Source organism: Diuraphis noxia, unplaced genomic scaffold (genome assembly GCF_037042655.1).
Source record: "Diuraphis noxia isolate RWA-SAM2 unplaced genomic scaffold, SU_Dnox_SAM2 contig0004, whole genome shotgun sequence".
In the NCBI taxonomy this organism is placed as follows: domain Eukaryota; kingdom Metazoa; phylum Arthropoda; class Insecta; order Hemiptera; family Aphididae; genus Diuraphis; species Diuraphis noxia.
This window is the reverse complement of record NW_028301714.1, coordinates 70,412,387-70,436,059: the sequence shown is the minus strand read 5'-3', so window position 1 is coordinate 70,436,059 and position 23,673 is coordinate 70,412,387. Positions and strand designations below refer to the sequence as shown.

Genomic DNA, 23,673 nt, shown 5'->3' with positions numbered 1-23,673 from the left:
AGCCTGCAATTATGGCAACCATTTTATTAGTTTAAAAAAAACTCAATATTTGAGAGCCAAAATTAAATTTAGTTTCTTCATTAATGAATTGCATATTTATGTATTAACTATATGTATAGCAGGGGTTGAAAAAATATAAGCAGTATAATAACAATTGTTCTAATAATTTATTAATTCATACCTCAGAGCCTAAATAATTTAATTACAAATAACTGGTTTTGGGAGATAAATGGTCCAGTGTATAGATGATATATATGATATGATGATATATGTGATGATGATGATGATGATGTAAAGGCGATCAGAATCTAATATTATATATTTTAAACATTATAAAAATGATAGAAAATAAACATTATAACTTAATATTTTTTTAATATTTTAAAATGTTTAGAAAAACATATTGAATAATAAACATTATATTGATATTTATTTTATCTTTTATTAAAAATCTTATAAATCTAATATTTATTTAATATAAAAAAAATATATTTTTTGAAAACATTATTTTTGAAATGTTGTAATATTTATTAAACGTATAAAAAACATTCCATTGTTACTTGGGGTATACAACTTTAAACAGGCACAGCGTCAATGCGTCATAATATCTATTATTTCTTAGTATAATCAGTTATGCTTGAATGCAGTCGAAATCACACGCTATCCGAGCGTTTTATTATGAAAATAAACATCCGAAAGTGGCGTTGAGATATTGTTTTGATTTTATTTGATGTCCGTATTTATGTAATATTTAAAACATATATTCGATACTTCTTTCTCGTACTCATACGAGACTATTAAAATGTAATATTCTTGTATAAATAATACAATAGTGTCATAGTTTTTATATTTTTTTTAAATTTTAATGCATACAAATTGTTGAAAAATCTATGCATTTTGTAAATAAAATCTAAATTTAACTACCGAGCCATTAGAATATTTGGAAAATTCCCATTTCCAGACCGACTACTCAGCCTATGACTATACATGATAATATTATATAAAAAAAGCCGCTCTGGTATATTAATATAAATTACACTGAAAAATAGTTCATACATCAGCTATACACCATTTTTAATAAAATTTCGAATACGTAAATATATATTAAATTAGGTACCAGACCCATTATTTATATTGTATTACCTATTCCAGTTGTACTTCAAAAACTACGTATTGGTTAATTTCCAAAATACAATATTAATTTTATTTGTAAACTATTAATTAACAATAAATATTAATCATTCGTACTTACGAATGATATTCAGTAAGCATCATAATTAGGGCTTGGAGGTTGATGACCTTAAAAACATTAAAAAATAACCTAACCAAATATGCAAATATGACATAAAAACGCCAAAAAAATTCTTCAAAAAACGACCTAAAAAAATACAAATATTTGTTTTAAATTAATATAAATACGTTTTTTAAATATTTATTATTATTTAAAAAAGCTTTAAAATTACTCAAAATATGACATAAAAGTTACAAAAAAATAAATGTCCTCACAAAATGAAATAAAAAATTACAACTATTTGATTTAAATTAAAAAAAATAGATTTTTTAAATCATTTATTATTAATAATATGATATAATTTAATTGTGGGTTTTCAATAAACTCGACATTTTCTATACACTAGTGGGAATTCAGTAAAAATGACAAAAAATGTGGACAAATTATCGAAAAATGTCAAAAAATCACTTAAAAGTAAATCAAGCCAAGAAATGCGTAAAAATGCAAAAACCAATTTAGTTATTTAGATTAACATGCTTTTTTTTGGCCAGGAGAGTATCGTATTTTAAGTTTCGAAAAAAAAAAATGCCTCAACTTTAGAGCCTTAATTAAAAGTTATATCAATGAATTAAGCGTTATAAATAAAAATTATGATTAGTAATAACTGCAAATTTTAACTTAAAAATTTATTTATTGAATAATAATAATAATACCATACATTTTTAATAAATTGTTTGTTTTTGAAAAAAGTATTCAAGTTTTTATATAGAATTAATTTTAATTTTTTTTTTTTATGTAAATCACAAATAATATTCTAATGTTTATAAATATAAATTATATATTTATACATTAAAATATTATTTAAGTACATAATACCTAGTGTTATGCACATTTTTCATTTTATGAATAACACATTTTGTAGTTTGATTGACAACGAAGTTAATTCAGTACTATATTACAGCGGTAAGTAGTGACTAGTAGTGTAGTAAAAAAAGAACAATATAAAAACATGAGTTATTCGACACCAAATATTTTTCAAGTCCTGTTAAAATTTCTATTTTTCTATGTATTTATGTATTTTTTTTATCTAAATTATATTATATAATACAATTCCATCACAAAAAAATTCTAGTGCATAATTTGAATGCCAAAGAAAGTCCTAAAATTTACATTTTCGTTCAATATCTTGCCACAGTTTATTAAAATATTACAAATATAATAATAATCCCATGATTTTTAACGTTATGGACATATTTTAATATTGCACCGAACTCATGCGAACTAAATCAAAATAACTCTTGCATAGCTAACATATTTTACATTCTAATTTTATTTATACTTCATTAAGTAATTAAATTTATATTAATATGTATACCTACTGTATTTTTTATAAAATATTCCTTTATTTATTTTTTATTTTTTGTAATTCAACTTACAGACGTATAAAAAAAATAAAAAATGAACGTTTGAATTGGAATTTACTATTTAGCACGTTAATAAGGATAATAATATTAAACCTAATTCAGTTTTTGATATTTTTCCTTTCAAAATAACTTATCATTTAAAGAAATTCAGTGTATCGATACCATATCAATAATGTATACGGCATATAAAACAAGATCAATAATACTGTACGCAGCGTGTACAATTTATATAACTATATGATATGGAATTATTGTTTTTGATTTGATGTTTATTTAATTTGCATAATTAATATGCTACTCCTCCGTTGTGGTCACAAATTAATAATAGGTATTATCAATACAAAATAATCATAAAACGTAAGAAATCGGAATTATTAATGATTTACTTATACAGCGAGACCTTTCAGTTTTCGGCAAGATTTGATTCATAGAACTACTCAGGATCGAGATGTTATGGAATTCATCACGTAAATAAGTAATAACCAGCAACGTTATACATAATTTATGATGCCAGTGTTGTTATTGATTATTGAGCAAACATTTAACTATATTATATAATTAATTATGATGAAATAAATTATTATTTTATGAAGACTTATAAACGTATTCCGCGAGCAAATAAACAAAAAACATGTATATTGTTTTGTTTTGTTCAACCCTTTTAGTATACATATTGTACATTACAAAGCACACACGTTTGTATCTTTGATAATAAAATAACGATAAGATCTACGTGTTTTTGTTGTGGTCTCTATGCATTGGTAATCGTATTGTACAGAATTAGAATTATACTTCAGTTTGAAAACGTTTTATATTTTGTGTGTCTCCGTCTTACTTACCAATATTATATTATAAAATACTTAATCAATTAATTTTTGTTCGAAATAAAATAAATACCATAACACGATTTAAAGGTTATTCATTTAAATTTAACATTTGTAATTATCAAATTTTAATTACGAATTGTCAAACTAAAAATAAAAATTGTAAATTGATTAGACGTAATCTTGAATATAAAAATTGCAATACATTATATAGTTCGTATTAAATTGTTATAGTCGTTGTATCTTTTCGTATTTATATTATGGTTTATTTTTTATTATGGTTTTTATATTTCTATAACATGCCCTATATATTATGCATACATTCTTTGGCATATTGTAACAATGTGACCGGGTACTTATAGCTAAGAAGAAAATCGACGTTTTTCATAACATAGGGGACAAATTGGTTTGTTTCTTTCTAGTCGTTTCTGTCATGATGTTTTATTTCAAAAACTGATACGAAAATAAAAACCAAGTGCTGACTAAACTATTTAAAAATAATGCAGTAATTGCACATTATATTTGTTGGTGCAAATTGTATAAGTGTTATTACCAATATTACCTTTTATTACTAGAATCTTGTTAAAATTAAAGGTTCACAAATTTCCAAATGCTATTTCGCTTATACGTTGAAAAAACAGAAGACATAATAATAGCAATAATAACATAGTAACTATTCTTCCTTACAGAGTTTCGTTACTATTAATGATTTTGAAAACAGTTTTACCTTTAATAAATTACACGACATTATTTTAAAATTAATCTATATTATAATATATATGTACACAGTGACTTCATGAAATTTTACTTTTACCCACTTAATTAAGTTTATTTTTATTCAAAAATAATTTTCATCGACATAAATTTTAATATTTTTTTATTAGTTATTGCATGCTGTAGTTCATCCCCATTTATTTTTTGATGTTTGGTAAAAAAATCAAATTTTTACTGAACTTCTAAAACTTATAGTTATATAAAAAATGTATCAACTTAAATACTTAATGTAATATAAATAAATATATTTACACATTTATTACTTTTGATAATCATATATTGTACTAACCTATAATAGTATGTAATTTGTATATTATTAACTTATATATGGAAATGTTTATTTATTTGTGATTTACTTATTAGTGTTTTTTTAATGTAATAAATTTAATAAAATTACAAAATAACGGGTTTACAGATATATATATATATATATATATATATATATATATATATATATATATTATAATGATTGAGGACATTGAAAAGAAAATTATTAATATCTTGAACAAACGATTTTACGTCTTATTAATTTACTTATTTCATAGTTTTTGTTTTATTCGTAGTGCGATATATTTGTCTATAGAATACAGCTTAAATTAGGTAGTTACTATTATAAATACCATATCACTACTAATAGTAAATATGAAAACATTATGAGCTCGAATCATGCTTAAATTCAAAGAAAATATTTTTATTTTGTCGTAACATAAATGTTTCAAAAATGTTGTATAAAAGTATATTTTCGTTACACTCGATGATTTAAAAAAAAGGCTAAATTATGTGATATTCTCTATATACATAACAGTAGAATGACTAGTATAACAGACAGTACTGACTGGGGTCTAATGATTAACGATTGAGGTGTATTAAAGATAATTGTTTTCTGTTGAAGCTTACAATGGACTATATTTATTATTATTTTTTGAGATTTTTCACAAAGGCAAGAAGCCAGTTTCTGTGCATCTTTATCATGGTTGTGAACAATATCACATAGGGAGGACAATGTTTAAGCGTTTTATCATTAAGTTAACGGTGCAAGTTACTCTGTTTGGTATAGATTGACCTTAAAAATGGCCCTTTAATACTTACGTATAAATTGTGATTTTATATTATTAAACAGTAAAAAATGTTAATAACCAAATATATAGTCCATTTAATTATAACAAAGGATGTATTTCTCTAAATCATTTATCTCTGGAACATATAGAGATGAAAATGAATGGCGGCAAATAGAAGCTGAGAAATGAGGAGAAAGTAATATGATCTATTGCCGCAAGTAATGAATGACACCCTTTGGACTGCTAGTCGTATAAAACGAAGGGTTGACTAATTATAAATCTCGTAACAGAAAACGCCTACCTTACCACAACATAAGAAAATAGAGAATTAGTAGAACAATGTACGCCATTATTTTGGGTGTCACTCATGTAATGCGAACCTGACAATGTCGAGGTTGTATGACGTCATTCAAATTTAAATGCTTATCAAGAAATGTTCTCTTCGAATAACGTTAAGTACTTCAAAATTGACTTGAGAAGTTTCCAATTGAAAATTGTTTGAATAATGATAAGATTTTAACTCTAATAGAAAATCAATGGTACTATAATGTAGTTACCTAATAAAACTATTCTGATATGGAATTATTGAATGTAATTTAAAACAAATATTATTACACTACTTTCAATGTTTCAAAAAAACAAAAATCATGATACAGCCTGGAAATGTTTAAAAAAACTATTGTTTAACATCATTATAGTATAATACCCATTGTAGATTAGAATTCTAGAAAAATATATACATATTATATATATATATTTATGTTTTATTATTATAGATTTAAATTCTAAAACGGAAAAAAAAAATTAAAACGCATTTAAATTAGTTAAGTAAAAAAATCTTCTCTATAATACATTAAATCATAAATTATAGTGTTCATACTTTTTATATATTTATTTTATTTGGCTTATGTTATTTTTCTTCTAAAATATAAATAAGCCATAACAAACTAAGCGTTTACGTCAAAGACTATACAGAAGAACTTATGTTACTTTAATCGTATAGTGATTTAATATTATATTATTATGTTAAAATAGATTCCATTTAAGCTACAATTGGGACCGTTTATAATAGCATAGATGAAACAATTTAAAGTGGTCGTCCTGTTTGATATGCTGTATAATGACCCTAGTTTTGTTATGATGTGTAATTAGGATTTCTGCTGGCTTCGTAAGATTATCATAAATTGTAACTAATTTAACAATTTAATTGATATATCTATACGACTGGACTGTTAGTGGTTATAACTTATAATTATTTCGTATAGTTATGTCAATGTTATCAAGTTTAATAATCAAATATTTTGTATTTATATTAATAACAGAAAAAAAATATACAAGAAGAATGTACAAATAAGTGTACAAAACAATTACAAATAAATAACACAACTTGAGCTTTTAAAAATGTCGAAAGTGCCTGAAACTAAGACAAAAACCAACAACATAATATCTGTGTCATGTAATTAATAGTTTTTGTCATGTATATATATAATTATATATATATATGTGTGTGTGTGTGTGTGATCAACTGGGCATAGTAACAAAACACTGTCATTAACATTTATAAAAAATAAAAACAGATAGTACACCTACAAATAACTATTATAAAGGTCAAACACATAATATAAATAGTTGTTTTAATACATAGTAGCTTTTTACTACTCCACAATATAATATGTATAGGAGCGTTTTTACGAGTTCCAAGTCATGATATAATTATCTTTAACTATCATTTCCATTACTAATATTTAGTATTTAGGTAAGTTTTTGCAATATTATAAATTGGTGTATTTTTTTAATTATTATATTATACCATAAGACCTATAACCTAGAGTTTTATTCTTATAGTTGGGAATTTATTTTATCTCATACATCTACTAATCCCTGACAATTTTTGATAGAGATACAAAAAGAAAATTGTTAATTTAATTTAGTGTATTAAAGTAATTTATATTTGATGACATTACAATATAATCGGTTAATATTTTATCAGCAGACCGTGTAATTAAAACATTGAACACCAGAACACTGACGTTAGAATATCTATAAAATATTACTAGTTGTGCAACTTGACTTAACTCTGGCAAAAAAAAATAGCAAATATGAGGTAGAGTACTATTTTGGTTAAGTGGTTATTGAGTCTATAAGATACAATTATACGGATATTATTATTATATAATATAATAATAATAATAATAATAATAATAATATGATAGTGTTTTATTTAACATTCGAATAGCAAACCATTTAAAAAATATTAATTTATTTTACTTTAAACAATCACATAACAACACGTGGTTGATATATCTACTTAAAAAAAAAATATTTGTTATTTGTGAGCCAATTCTCATATGGATTGAAAAACTAAGTAAATAACACTTTTGGCCAATTCTCAAGCAATATTTGCAAAATTTGATACCAATTGGTTCAGTAGTTCCTGTGCAAACGTACATTAATTTGTATCCTTATGAATAATATATAACTATATTTTTCAAATCATTATAATACTACTTTGAATAATTCAAAAATATTCATTTTAAATGCTGTATTATCGGTTTTTATGAATCATATTTTTATTATTATTATTTTAAATATAATATATTCTTAGCCTAAAATTATCTATATATAAGGATATTTGACAATAAATCATATTAAGATGTATTATTACAGTATAATACAATCACACAATATGCAATACACACATTTCATAACTAAGTATAGATACTAAGCAATTATTCTTACTTATTATTTATTAAAAAGCAAAGATAGATATTAACTATTGTTAAAAGTTAATTTTTTATCAGTTTTTAAATAAATAAAAAATTGATTGTAACAAATTTTTCAGTTCATTTAAAGAAATAATATGCCTGCTTAACCTTATTGTTTTCGTTCAATGTCAACTTACCTTACTCGTATACATTTTTTTCATCATTTTAACTACCTTTGTAAAAAACAATTATCAATTAATTCATTTGAGTACGTCTATTAATACTACTCAACATCATGCTAGTTTTATTTATTCCGTTAATATAGCAAAAATTATAAATTTATTATGACTTTTTAAATCATTTAATAGTATTACTATTGATGCAAATATTATATTTTCAGAATTTTATGAAAGTGAATAATAAATTCTTTGTCAACAACGTTAAATATATATATTATGTATCTACATGTGAAAATCAATTAAATGAATACGTACAATGTCTGGTGATAGCATAATATAAATAATTAAACATTTAAACTCGTTACAGTAAAAAATATGCATAATGAAATTATATTAACGATTTATCGATTATATTATAAAATTTCCAATATGTGTGGTAGTATAAATTGGTGACATTGATATCCTAATAAAGTTGGCAACATAATTTTGGTAGCCTACTTTCAAATATAAAAAAAAAAAAAAAAAAAATGTTGGCATGTTGTTGGACATTGTCAGAATATTCCCAAATGTAATTATATTATATTTTCTCGACTCCAGAGCATTTCTTTAGTTTTCGCTGCTATGTTTACTCATATGGTGTAATTTTTTGTCGTTTATAAAATATGCAATAAGCTTCTTTATCCCTCCTGAAATTCAAAAGTTTCAACAATTATTAAAAAAAGATTGTTTTAGATTTTTTACGACTTAAAATCTTAAAAATATCGATACGTTTCATTATTCATTTCAATTAAAATACAGTTCGAACAAATATTAAAAACAGAAATAATATATATATATATATCCATAGTTTATAATACATACAAATACATATATTTGTCTTTATATATTATATTATATACAAGATGTAATAGAATGAAGATGAACTGATAAATGAAATAACTTTTTTTCTAATTGATACCATACATTTTTTTGTATGTAATTATTAATAACGCTCTCGCTAACCATTAAAGTATAAAATTATTTGTTTTCATTTTTAGTACTGAAAATAAAAATTAAATTAAATCGTAATACCTACCTACATTTTTTTTTCTTTTGGAAAAACTCTTAGAAACTGATTTTTAAATCTAGTTTATAGAAAAACGTTAACGATAAAAACATTTATTTCAACCAAATAGTTTATTATTAAAAAGTTTTAAAATATCAATAATTTTTTTATGTAAATTTATTTGAAACGTAATAACTTTTTTCTACATTTTTTGGAGGAATTTTCAGACATAAGAAAATCTTAAATTATTTACAATCCATTTAATTTTAAATTTGCATAATTTTTTCATTCGTTTAACTATAGTATCAAATTTGTATTTTTCATTTGTCAGGTATTTCTATTACACCCTATATATATATGTATAACAGTAACGTGATTAGAAAGTTCAAAATAGCTTTATGAATATTTATCGTAAAATACTTCATTAACGCAAAATAAAAATAAATGCAGGTCAATATTACCTTTAGTAACCGATTTCGAACACAATTTAAACTGCGTATATATATGTATATATCGTACACACACCTCACTTCACATATGGATGTAACTAATTTGTACGGTCAATACTAACAAATTACAACGTTCTGATCAACCTTTTAAAGTTTCTCTCCGTTGTAAAATAGAAACAATAAGATGCGATTAGCCTTACATTTAGGCTATCGCTTGTTTAAATCTTAGTCACATCTTGATACTCGATACATTTAATAGCCTAATGGTTTTGTGGTTTTATATAATATGGAATTTTATTTTTTAAGTGCCTATACATATTTTAAATGTTTATCCACCAATTCAGTTATAACAATACCGTCTTGTATACGCGAGCATGACGTTATTTGTTCATAAGACATACTAATGTCATAATTTATTATATAATATTGTCTAGGCATGTAATAACTGCGTATTTTAAATTTATGGTTAAATTTTCAAATTTATCAAATAACAATATGAAAACATGCAAGTATTAAAAGTATTATATATAGTTTACCCAGTGACATGGCTTTGTAGCAAAGCCTTTGCTAGGGTTTTTTGATTGGTACGTTATACATAGTTTTTTAATGCATTTTAAGTTAAGGTAAGAACGGATTCGAGGGGTTTAATTATTTTCATCAATATGCATTTTCAAATTGTTCTTATACCTACTTTAGTTTAATCACTTAATATTTTTATTTAATATTTAATTGACTTCCTTCAAAAATCATCATCACCCCATACTATGAGTAGTCAGTACATGTAATAGAAATAGACTACAATAAAAATTATTAGATTACTATGATAAAAAAAATTATTTTTACTGACAGACGATAATATAACGTTATCAGTTTTAAAATTACTTGTTTACCTCTATGGCAGACCACATTGCTGTTTAGATAATATGAGCACATTTTAACATTATTATTTTTCCAACCATATTCACTAAAGTCTAGTCATAATACAATTTCACTTGAAAAATATTTTGTTATAAAACAACGATGAACTTGACTATAATGAAATAAAATTGATTGATGATTAAATATCTAATTTTTAATGATAAAATATTATCACTATTGTGGTCTGTGTAGCCTTATAAAACATTTGTAAAACAAATTTTAGTTTGATCAACATTTAGATAATTAATAAATCGTAAAAAAGTATAAATGCATAAAAACAGCGCATAAAGGTTGGCCTGAGTTCAACTGAGTTCAAATTAATATTTCTTTTCTTTTTATATATAATTATATTTGTATGTTGTTGGTTGTCAGCCGTTGTCGTGAGCGTCGACAGTCTTTCGTGACCGACATGTCGATATTTAGTTAGTAGGTAATTGATCCACAACATTGGTATAAGTATTTTACCAAACTACATCAGACTTTATAAGTAGGTTTGAACCTTATATATAATTTTAAGTTGACATATTCACAGTAGGTAATATACCTGCTCAGTGAAAACCCCATTCATCCGTTTAGTCACAGAAATTAAATTGCAAGTTGAATGAAAAATACGATGACAGTTGTTGAATAACGTAACGGCATCTATATATATATATATCAAAAGTTTCTGGTATAAAATAATATATTTGATATTTAAATAATTTAAAAATCACACAATATTCTAGTCAGTTACAATTTCAGAATTCGCTCATATTCAAAATAATTACTTTACAATTCCACGAAAACCCGTTTTATACACTTCCAACTCAAAGCTTAGACACTAAAAACGTCAATTCCTCAAAATAATAGAGCAATAACTGAATAACCCAAACCCACTTGGCCCATGACCTCATAATGGAATTTGTATTACAGTTTTAGACTTTTAGTGGTTTGAAATCGGTAAATGTAATGAGCACATTATTATTAAAAATACTCATGTGTAACAAAATTACAATAACTTCTAGGTACATCCAAAAAAAATGTATGATGATATATTTCTAAAAAAAAAAAAAAATCTGGCTATAATGCTATAAAATGAAATCACGGGATCAAATCATACGCCTATATACCTACTCTGTACAGGTTTTATAAATAAAAAAACTCTTTTTATGCTGTAAGGACTGCGTTTTTAGAATACAAAGTTGAAATAAAATAGGTTCATCCAAGTGGAAATATGATTTTGTCGATTGAACTGTTTAAAGTACATAACTGAATCAAACCAATTTACTGTTATGTGTTTTGTCACAGTAATCCACTACATCATCATTGGATGTAGAAAAATTATAGTTTTTTGTGTTTTAACCATCAGTGAATGATTAGAAAAATAAATAAAAATATTAATTGAGAAATAAGCCGCGATTGAAATGTCTAAAATAAATGATATTTAATTGTTATCGTATGTTTAATACATCAATACATTTTTAACGAGCACGGTGTGCATTAAACAAAATAAAATTTTAACAAACAGTTTTGTTCCATGACATTATGACGCAAGGGAATAAAGAGAGGAATGGAAATATTATATCTTCCCACCGCATTTGTATGCCGATGTTAACAATTCATATTTTGTTTCCTGGATATTACACATCCCTGCGCAATAATGACAAGGAGTTATCATATAATCATATCCATGTAAATTTTATTTACCATTTTTATGAATACTTTATGGTTTGGAATATTTTTTTATAACATCACGATTTATTGATACTATACTCATTTATATATATATATACCAAATTGGTATGAAGTATTTATGTATTATAAGAGGGTTAAAAAAAAAAAAAAAAACAAAAAAAAATATTATATTGAAATATATGAACCTAATTATTATATATTATTGTGTTGTTTTATTTCATGTTACGCTCAAACAACAATGCTTAATAGCAAGGGCGAACACCACTGCATTCCGCGTGCGAAAAGGGCCACGTCGACGTGGTTGACTTTTTACTCGGGCACGGTGCAGACATGCTGGCGAAGGACGAAGAACAGAACAGTCCGCTGCACGTGGCCGTCGAAAACAAACAAACGCTCGTTGTGCAAATGTTATTGGAGGCGGGGAATCCGACGAACTTGGAAAATAGCGTAAGAAATAATTCGATGTTTCGCTTTCTAAGAATATTATTAAATAATACGATAAACAGCACTTGAACCGATGCCCTGCAAACATAGGTTTAGGTGTGTGCAGTATAAGCCTCGTTTGACGTTGTTGTTCTATCGCTGTTAACTCTCATAGAATTTTAATTCTTACATAATTTACAACAGTTTTTCACCACACTACACTGACTGCACCAGTGCATATTTTTATGTTCCATCGGCAAGATTAATATGCACTGAGTGGATTTTTTTATGTTTCACCTCAATATACTGCGCCAGTTGTTTGCACCCAGTACGATGATAATCGCACGAGCTCCAAGAGCTTATCATTATCACGATAAGTACCATTAAGAGGACACTACATCCACGAGATGTTGTCTCCATTTTACAAGTGCATAACATAGCAAATTTTACGCCCAGCAGATAACGGTTAGCTACGTTAGTTTAAAATTTAGAGTGAAATGATTTCTTTTTAAAAATTAAAAATGAAATTATTATCGAGAGCTTCTCATAGGCTTTAAAATTAAAAATAATAAAAAGCAAATGAGAAGCCCTCGATATCAATGGTACCTTTAATTTTCATAATAGGTCACTCTAAATGTTAAGCTAACGGAGCTAAACGTTATCTGTTGAGCGTAAAATTTGTCATGTTACGCCATGTAAGACGGAGACAACACATGCGGGTGTAGCGGTCCTCATAAATATTTTATCATCTTTATATTATATCAGTGATAAGTATAGATTTTATGTTTCATCCACACTTGCACCAGCCCGCACTAGGACGATTATCAGTGAACTGCAGTTCTAGTACCTACCACCTTGGTGCAACAGTGTAATATGGTGGAAAACGCTATTATTATAGTTGTTTTGTGTTACCTATTTATTATTATTACGTATTATATAATATTTTACTTTTCCTCTATTAGTAGGGAAAGCATACTAATCAGATGCGTATAGAAGTGCCTCATTTAATAATTAATATTTTTGTAATATTATATTATTTTCTGCGCGATAGGAATGTGGTATTTTCGAGCCGATAAAAATTGTTAATAATTATTATATGACTAGTATTATTATTATTATTACTATTCTTTACGGCGCCATAAAACCCATCGAAAGAATAAAATACGCTTCAGACTGTTCAGAGTAATATATCGTTAACATATTGTTATTACACGTTATATCAGGGATAGTAAAGCCGTGGCACGCAAAAAAAATGTTGTGGACATGTGAAAATTTAAAATATTTATGGAATTATATTTTGTTTTAATAATAAATAAAAATACCGTAATTTTTATCATATTCATACATACCAATAATATATATAATATTTTTTTTATAACTAAATGGAACGGACGAAAAAATCAGTTAGATTTTGGTACGTAACGTTTAAAAAATTTGGCATAGGTACCTATTTATACTATATTACCAGGTATCGTATTCCTGGATTGCACACCCGTCCGTACATCGTTACAAGCCCTAAAACTCGGTTTTGATGGAACCGATGTGATGTATAGTATAATATAATAAATTATTAAAATATTATTTTTTTTTGTATTTTAGCGTTTCCACTGTGCGTGTAATAAATGATCACGGTAATCTATTGTTAAAATTGGTGAAAAAAAAAATTGTATCATTATTGTAGGTACTTCAAATTTAAAAACTCATACGATTCTTTGACTGTTCCTTAACTTAATATTATATATTATTATTATTATAGTTATAGCTTATACCGTAGTATTCGTATTTGGAAAGGATTCGCGTGACGATAGGATTTTATTTTTCTCAGCACCACCGTAACTCGACATCGCATTGTTACCACCGTCCTGTGGGTTTTCGGTGTTATCATTTTCGTAACGGTAGAGTGTTGCCCCGAGGACAATCCTTAAATTATTCTGTCATCAATTCGAATACGACTCGTTTCATACCAAACGGGTCAATATCAACAATCTGAAATATAATATAAGATATTTCGACTTGATGCAAAACGTCAAAAATAAACTATCAGCCATATATACGGTACGGCTAGTGTGGCGTAGTATTCCCAGACATCGCGTTATGTGGACACGAAAAACTCGTAAATTATCCAATATACCTATAACTTTAAGGTTCTTTTTCTTTATATGAAATTATTGCAATTTTTGATGCCATTGTGTTGTTTTGAGTTGTCGAGTGTTATTATTATTTTTATGAAAAAAAAAGTCCAGATGATTGTTTAAAATTATGATTTCTAGCGCCGTAATAAATGAAAGAAATTAATCACAAAAATTATTAGGTAGGTATATAATGTTTTCATTTTTAAAATGCAAACCCTGAAACATTGTTTTTGTAAAAATAATATATTTATATCTCAGTGAATATCAAAAAACTAAAATATTTTTTGATTATTATTATAAATTACATTTTTCAAGTAGGCAAGTACAATATGTACAATGGCACATATTTAAAAAGTGTTTTTTTTTATAATTTTAAACAATTAATATAATAATAAATTTAAAAAGTACATTTTTAATATTTTCTAATTTTATATATATGTATATGCTAATTGACCATATAATTTTCAAATTCTTGAGATATATGATACCACTTAGAATAAAAAGTGACGATACAATATCCTGTTTTGTAAATGAGAATTATCGTGTTTACCGTGAATTATTTAGTGGATAATTTGTATGAACTTATTGATGTACCTGTAAATACCAAATTTAAAATTCAAACAAGCAGTTTCTAAGTTATTAACATTTTTATATCAAAGATAATAATTATTGTTCTAAAATATAATTGTATGAAAATATAAGTATAATATTATAATATTGAATCTAGAATTAATTATACTTGAACATACATTTTTTTTAATTATCAAATTATGATTAATTAATGATTACTATTTAAATAGTAATTCTACATAACCCCCATATCTTCCAAACCCATTATACTTAAATTATTATTTGACACAAAGTTAAGTAACTCAAAAAATAATAATTTGAATTTTTATCTTTAGATATTAAAATCTTTATAAAAATTATTACCTAATAATTTACAAATGGAAAATGGGAGTTCTTATTTTAAAAACAGAAGTTTGTTGTATTTTCAAGGGAAGCTCCCTAATTAATAGAAATAATCTCATTGGAATAACTGCAGTATTTTTAAAGAAAAATAAAGGTAGTGAACGTACACGATGTCGTGATGAATCAGTCTGTATTATAGTATTATAAATATAATGCGTACATTGAAAAATAATAATTTGAAATTATAGTTTGTTAGATGATAATTTTTTTTCACTTCTGAGTAATTTATTATCGACTTACACACAGGTACCTATATAAAAAGTTTTATGTTTTGATAACCATAGTGTAAGATATTTCCTCGATTTAAAGAAAACAATGGTGCGCATGATTATCTTTAGAGTACATTTAGATAAACCATAAATACATTTGAAAAATGTTTATAAAGAAAACCGCTTAAATTACATTAGCCGTACAAATTACATGGCGATGCTTTCTAAAATTTTAGAGAGCCAATAATAATAATATAAATTATAGGCCTACCTATAAATATTTTACTTCATTTTCAAATTTTATTTGCTACGTTTTGTGTCATGTATGAATGTGTGATATTAACTATTTTTCACTCAATAATTTATATATGATGCTCCTTAAAAGAAAAGTAAAAGGCAAAACAAAAAAATCCATAAAATGCGTGTGAATCAAAAAGGAAACGTCGATAACCTTGTCACATTGAGCCCCTCAGGCTTCAAATCCTACACTGCCATTATTTTAGTCAAACCTTTTTATTGTATATATATATCATTTCATATGGGTGTATATAGTTTTATTACTGTACCAAAATGATTGACGAACCTTTTGTAATACATTTATACTTTCTACATTTTTATTTTCAGGATGCTTTCTAGTTTTTCACACCAGTTTAATTCTATACAACACATTGCACGGTTTTGAAAAATAAGATTATATTTCAACAAAAATTTCAAAATATAAAATATGTCCTCATCGAAGCCACTTTACAGTTTGTAAAAATGAATGACCCTTTTTACGTGTATAATAATATATATAAATATATTTTATCTTTGACAAAAGTTTTGCTGATTATTAAAATTATAGAGTGTACGACCTCATTAAGTTAATATAAATTTCACTGTTTAAGTACCTATTTGGCAAATAAACTGACATCTATATTATTTGAATTAATTTATAAGTTCGTGTAAAACCTCAGTTTTCAATACGTTTAAAAATATTAAAAAATAAAATAAATTAATATTCGCAACTAAATTGCTTTTCAAGTATCAAATTTACATAATACCGCAATACCACATTACATTATATTGTAACTGGCTAATATAATATGAGTATAATTACATGATCCATCATGGTCTACGTGCACATATAATATATATTATTTTCAATGAGATTATTAATTGAATCGTTTTTGGACGTATTTAGAAAGGACTGACTGCGTTGCACATAGCCAGTAGTCATGGATGTCGGGGGATAGTGGAAATGCTATTATCAGCCGATTGTGACATCGACAGACAGAGCAAAGTAAATACAAAAATTTGCGTGGGAAAACGAAATATAATATCATCGTAATAACTGTAAAACAAAATGTTAACAGAATGGAAACACGCCTTTGCATATGGCATGTCTGTCCAACAATGTCGTGATCGCGGAAATACTGATCGCCAAGGGTGCCGATCTCAATGCCTTGAACACGGTGAGTGAACGAGTGAATGAGTAAGGACGTGACATGCTTGTTGGCATAACCGTCGACATATTATAATATTTTATTATTGTATCGACTGTGCAACAATATGAACACAATTATTTTGATGCGTTGCAGAGGTTGCAGTCGCCGATTCACATAGCTGCCGAACAGGGATATTCGGAAATCTGTAAACTACTTTTAAGTGCCGGAGCCAACATCGAACAACGCGAACAGGTAAATATTTGTATCTTGGTTTATTAAAATCTCCTATGAAGTTATAAAAGTTATAAAAGTTATAAAAGCCTATGAAGTCAATCTCACTTATGATAAATTGATAACACGTCACATCGCTGTGTCTTATATATTAATATCGGATTATAAATTATAATTTAGGTACTAGTGCAGTTTCAATCATAAAGTCGTGTTGTTGATATTATGAGACACTATAGGAGTTTATTTTATTATTAAATTTATTATTTTTTTTTTTTTTTTATCAACACCGATACGTCATGTTAAGCATAATGTATATTAACAGTGAAATACAATTTACACAAATTTAAATAAAACTTTTCTACCCGGGTGGGCCATACAAATTTGTCTGTATATTAATTTTACATGACAATATAGGCATACTTCAAAAAGTATCAGTACAATAATTAAATCAGTATGGTTATGTTATTTTTTAATATCATGCGCGTAGGTATACCACAATCATAAAGCATGCCACATAATATAATAATATATAAATTGTTCATTTATTTATTAATATAATTATTATTTTACTATTTATTATTTAAATTTGTTTATATTTAAATTAAAAAATGTGCTCAAAAGTTTATTAAAAATATGCATACCTATCAGCGACATCAATTATTATTGATGGATCGGTTCACGGCTAGTATTTTGTAATTGATGTTCTAAATTTTTTTTTCGACCCAGGGAGGCAAAACGCCGTTATACATAGCAGCTAGAGGAAGTTTCACTGCTATCGTGGACATGATTATAAAAACCGCTCGTTTAGAATACACACCCAAGGTACGTAAATATTATGTTATGAACTAATAATAAATAAAAATATAAAAATGCGATCAGTTTATTCACACGTCACAGCGAAATCATTAATCGTCGTGGATGCACTGTATATTATATTATTAACGGTTAAACTGGTGTTTATATGTGTGCGTAGAAACGAACTAGACCAAAAACTCCTGAAGAACGGAGGAAATGGAAGTGCAATCCAGACTTGGACGTTTCGATAGCGCTGCAAGAGACTGACGAAAATCTAGAAATTATACTACGAAAATTATCCCACAAACAGCTGAGTCCTGGTGAATGGAAAAAGTTGGCTCATTTATGGGCTTTCACGGACGAACAAATCAAAGCGATCGAACACCAGTATATAGGTAATATTTGCATGGTTTAGATTATTTTAATTTTAATTTTTTTCATAACTACAATATTTTATTAGTATAACTACAAAATGTATTTTTATGAACAGACAACTAAATTCGTAGGTACTCGTAAATTCCGAATATGCCAACTCCGAAAAGTATTTAAAAAAGTAAATAATATTGGAAACAAAGCCATTCCCATACTATATAGTACCTAGCATAAAGAATATTTCCTCCCACGAGAGATTATGCGTAATCGAAATTTACTCTCTCATAACTGGCAGTTCTTGGAAATGCAGCTCTTATATTGACTTTTCCGTGTACCTACCTGAAATTAAAATATTAAATACATGATTAGTAATAGCTAGGCGTAAATCTATACACTATATTATACATTCATCTAGTATGATCTCGCCCATTTTTTAAATTCATTCAAATTCAGATTTTTGGAAATTTTTAAATGTACTCGCAGCCAATTTTCAATTTTCTGAATTTTTGTGCACAACTCATGAAGTGTGCTGTGGCGATATTACATTCATTTTTTTCAATTGAGAATCTCATTTTTATACTCTAAATTATTTAGAGAATAATTTTTTGAAAATTGATGTACCTAATTCAAAACTCGTATGAGTAGTTTCCTAGTTAATAAAATGTTTGTACTTAAAAATGTTTTAACGGAGATATAAAATATACGTAATATTGGAACTTTTGTTAATTAACCTGTGAAAATAATATGGTTTATCTAAAATTTCCAAAAATCAAATAAAAAATACTACTTTATTAAAGAAAAAAAGTGGTGATCATACTTGGTGAATCACTCTTTAAACATTTATCGCATTTTCGGTGGAGTTATTATGGATTATTTCACGTGAATTGTATGTATATTTATTTTTTGGATAAAACCCTGCTCAATCTTTTGCCTATATGTGGATGTTTACTAGATGTAGGTGAATTCTTATTCACGTCATTTTATCCAAATTACTGGATAGTTAACATTCGAACATCCGGCAAATTTAACAATATATGGTATTTTTATTTCATTTGATCACTGCAGGCAACAAGTACCAATTTTCAACGTAGTAATATTATTTTGTTTAAATGTTTAAACGATAGTCTTCATAGACGATAAAATTTTGTTTACAGGTCCGTCCAGTTACAAACAACACGGTTATAGAGTGTTGAGAATTTGGGTTGATAGTTTGGGCCCCGATCTTGACCCTATTGAAGAACTCATCGATAGTCTCAATACGATCGAAAAGAATTCACTAGCAGGTAACATTATTTATATCGATACAAATAGATACCCTATCTCATATTAGAAAAGCATATTATTAAGCATAGGTAATAATTATATTATGTACTTGGCTGAAAAATGTTATCAACGTCATTTAATATACTCAAATACGGTAGTGGTGGAGTTCCTCTAAAACTAAAAATAAAGTAATATGAATAATTAAAATATATATAAAAATAAAAATAATTGTTATAGTCACATAGTTTATGAAAACACATTTTGTATAACTACCTATGGAGCTTACTGCTTAGCACTATTCATACATAATCCATTTTTAATTTTCAAAAATCGATTTCAATTGTTTGTTTGTGTGTTTGTTTCAGTCCAGAAAATCTAAATTTCATAATATGATACACTGGAGTATATACATGTTGTGCTGCGCATTTGATACCTTTGCATTATTTATGTATACATACTTTCAGGAATCCTGTATAAATTTGATGAATGTAATTAATTCCATATATTATATATTGTATAGTAAGCACACACACATGCACATTCGACATGCAGGCTAGGTGACATATACATACTGCATAGTGAATATAGTACCAATGGAAATACGTGTAATAAATTATAGTGTGGACCTTGATACCTAAGTCTTTGCTATATTTTTCTAGTTGAAACATAACATTTGATCAGCTATTACAACGTTTAGTATACCGCAGGTACATTCTATTAAATTATTAATTTTGGACAATGTCCCGCGAGTGTTTAGTAATTTAAAGTACTTGGATAATGGATTTTCCATCGGTCGGTCCGCGCTTTCAAGTTACTAATACTACTAAGTAATTCTGGCTACGGTGTAAAATAAATAAGTTAGAATAAACATGTGCGATAATATTATATCAGATAAAGTGCACACCTAACATTCGTACGATTCGAAAGTTTAACGATTAATGCAATAGGTACGCTGTGCTACCAGCTGGGTAAACTTTGAACGATTTTTTTCGTTAAATGTAAATTATTTGGAACGTTATGCAACACGTTTGGTATCGTTAAACGTATTCATATATAGTACAATAATCTAAAATTGATATGTAAAAACTCCAGTCACTCGATAATATGAATAATTTAAGCGTAGAAATAACAATAATAATAATATAACTACAACTGCAGATCCAATCGCAAAAAAAAAAATAATACCATCAACTATGCTTAATAGCGGCGCAAATTATACGCAATATGCCTGCATCCCTATCAAAATCCGTTCACAAAATATAAAATCATAGTTCTTTGTTTTTGTAAACGATAGGACGGAAAAAATGATTTTGATAAAAATTTCAATTCTATGATCAATATTATATGTACCTGCCTCCTGCGTATGGTTAGCTCATGAGAGTACGGTTACGCAGAGTATTAAATGATAAATGAAGACGGTACATGTACCTACTGGTGTCGAATTTTCTTACCGCGCTTTAATAAAATATTGTATTGAATAATGTAAACACGACGAAACAGAAATCGGCACATGAACATTATCGCCGCTCTGACGTATAACGGAATTGACAAGAGTTGCGATTCTGCACGGCTATCTCGTAAATAATAATTATTATATTAAATTATTCCAAGGTACCGAACACCACCGCCATGTACACAAATTACGTTGTAACATAAATTATAGACGTGTATATAATTATGATAACATCAATAAGTCAACTACTCAGGAAAGGCAAACCAAATTTGAAGGGAATAGGAGGGCATTATAATAATAACAATTTATGCGTTATAAAAATATTGCAATGTTACTTGTTTAGTATAGCCCCGCCACTAGAGCGTATAAAATTTAATACCCCGCCAACAAATTAAAAGTAAATGATTACATCAATAGGTATATTGTTTACAATTAAATATTAATAATACTCCTTGCATAATTAATAATTAAAATTTTAGAAGTTGATGTAAATAAACAAAAAAAAAAAAAAAAACAAGACAACAATTCCACAGAGATCCTTAAAGAAGATAACTTGATATTCTAATTTTGTTTTAATTATACGTGTTTGTTGTAAATATTTTAAATTTTAATATTGGTATCTTAAAATATATCTGGGGAAATAAATTATTAAAATTTTTTTTTAACAAAAATTGATCAAGTTAATAACGTTAATATTGACATTTTAGAGTAAAGACTGCTGACGTAAGGTCGCTTGGCGGTATAAATATAGTAGCTAGAATTTTTAAATTCAAAACATTTTTTACGGTTACGCGGGTTAAGGTGTATGTGCCTGTGAAATTGAAATGATACTATGCTACTTTTATGTGTTGGACTTAAGTCAAGATTTGAGATTATTATCTGAATATCTTTGAATTGAGTCCGTATAATTGAAATATCATAACTACCTGTACCTACTTATTATAAGACAGAAAATAAGTAACGCTATAAAAATGAAAGCTGTAGATGATATTTCTGCACGGCTTTTGAAGATTTTACCTAATGAGTTTAAAGATGATAACATTTCAACTCTCCCAACAAACGACAGTAATAGGTAGTTATGATTCACAATTTTATAATTGATACCTTTACAGCGGTGAACAGCGATTAACAGTCAGGAAAAAATACATATATATTTATATTTTGACACTAATGTTGTATATTGCAATTTGATTTTGCCTGATGGCGCCACTATTGTATTCTTACAACCCCGTATTTTCCCCTTTAGATATCGAATTTTCAAAAATCCTTTCTTAGCAGATGTCTATGTCATAATAATTATTTGTATGCCAAATTTCAGCCAAATCTGTCCAGCGGTTTGTCCTGAGCGTTGATGAGTGTATAGGGGTAGTCTCCTATGTGTATATAATATAAAAGATAGATTCATATTATGTTCTTCTTGTATTTTTGCTGTTGCCCACGAAAGATTCGAATATTTATGTTAAAGCATTTCAACATATTATTATTATTATATCACACATAATTACTATTATTTAAAAACATTATTATTATAAACAATGTAAGCAATCGCACACATTTTTGGGAGACTACTCAGCCAACATCCATGTAGTGTCTGCTGGGTAACGCTAATAGACTGATAGGACTCAACTCGAACAACCTAACAATATTGGCTGGACTCAATTCCGATAACCCAAAAATATTTACGGGGCTCAATTCAATGTCAGCCGTATGAGCTCAGTGGGGATATCCACTAGCTGCTAGTCATCCACAATTTCACAGGACTGCTATCATAACATTATGTTGTAATATATATACGATGTCTACATCTACCTATATACAACGAGGTCAGCTCTTAAAATTAATGACCGACCGACGCTAGTACACGTGCTCGAAATAATTTTCAATTATCTCGCTAGAATCAGTTGACCATAAAACACGTCATTTGCATAAAAATTCGGAATGCGCGATCCCGTCGGTTTTTGTCTGGACGGAATAATATACCTATTAATATAGGTACATAATGATGACCATTAAAATAAATTGTTACGATTCGCATTATTCTGGTTCTGTATTTTTCTGTGTACCTATATTATACATATTTATTTTTTGCTTGTATTGAAAAAATATATTTGTTAT

The 23,673-nt window shown here is 26.8% G+C and overlaps 1 protein-coding gene across 1 annotated transcript in view; it reads left to right on the top strand.

The window, feature by feature from the left end:
• Positions 1–23,673, top strand: part of LOC107169535 (uncharacterized) — a 101,642-nt gene that overhangs the window by 77,283 nt on the left and 686 nt on the right. Inside the window, exons 8-14 of the mRNA XM_089226592.1 lie at positions 12,531–12,728; positions 17,201–17,299; positions 17,373–17,471; positions 17,598–17,696; positions 18,402–18,497; positions 18,649–18,865; positions 19,997–20,125. Of these exons, the coding sequence (XP_089082718.1) occupies positions 12,531–12,728; positions 17,201–17,299; positions 17,373–17,471; positions 17,598–17,696; positions 18,402–18,497; positions 18,649–18,865; positions 19,997–20,125 (937 nt within the window). The remainder of the gene's footprint in view (positions 1–12,530; positions 12,729–17,200; positions 17,300–17,372; positions 17,472–17,597; positions 17,697–18,401; positions 18,498–18,648; positions 18,866–19,996; positions 20,126–23,673) is intronic.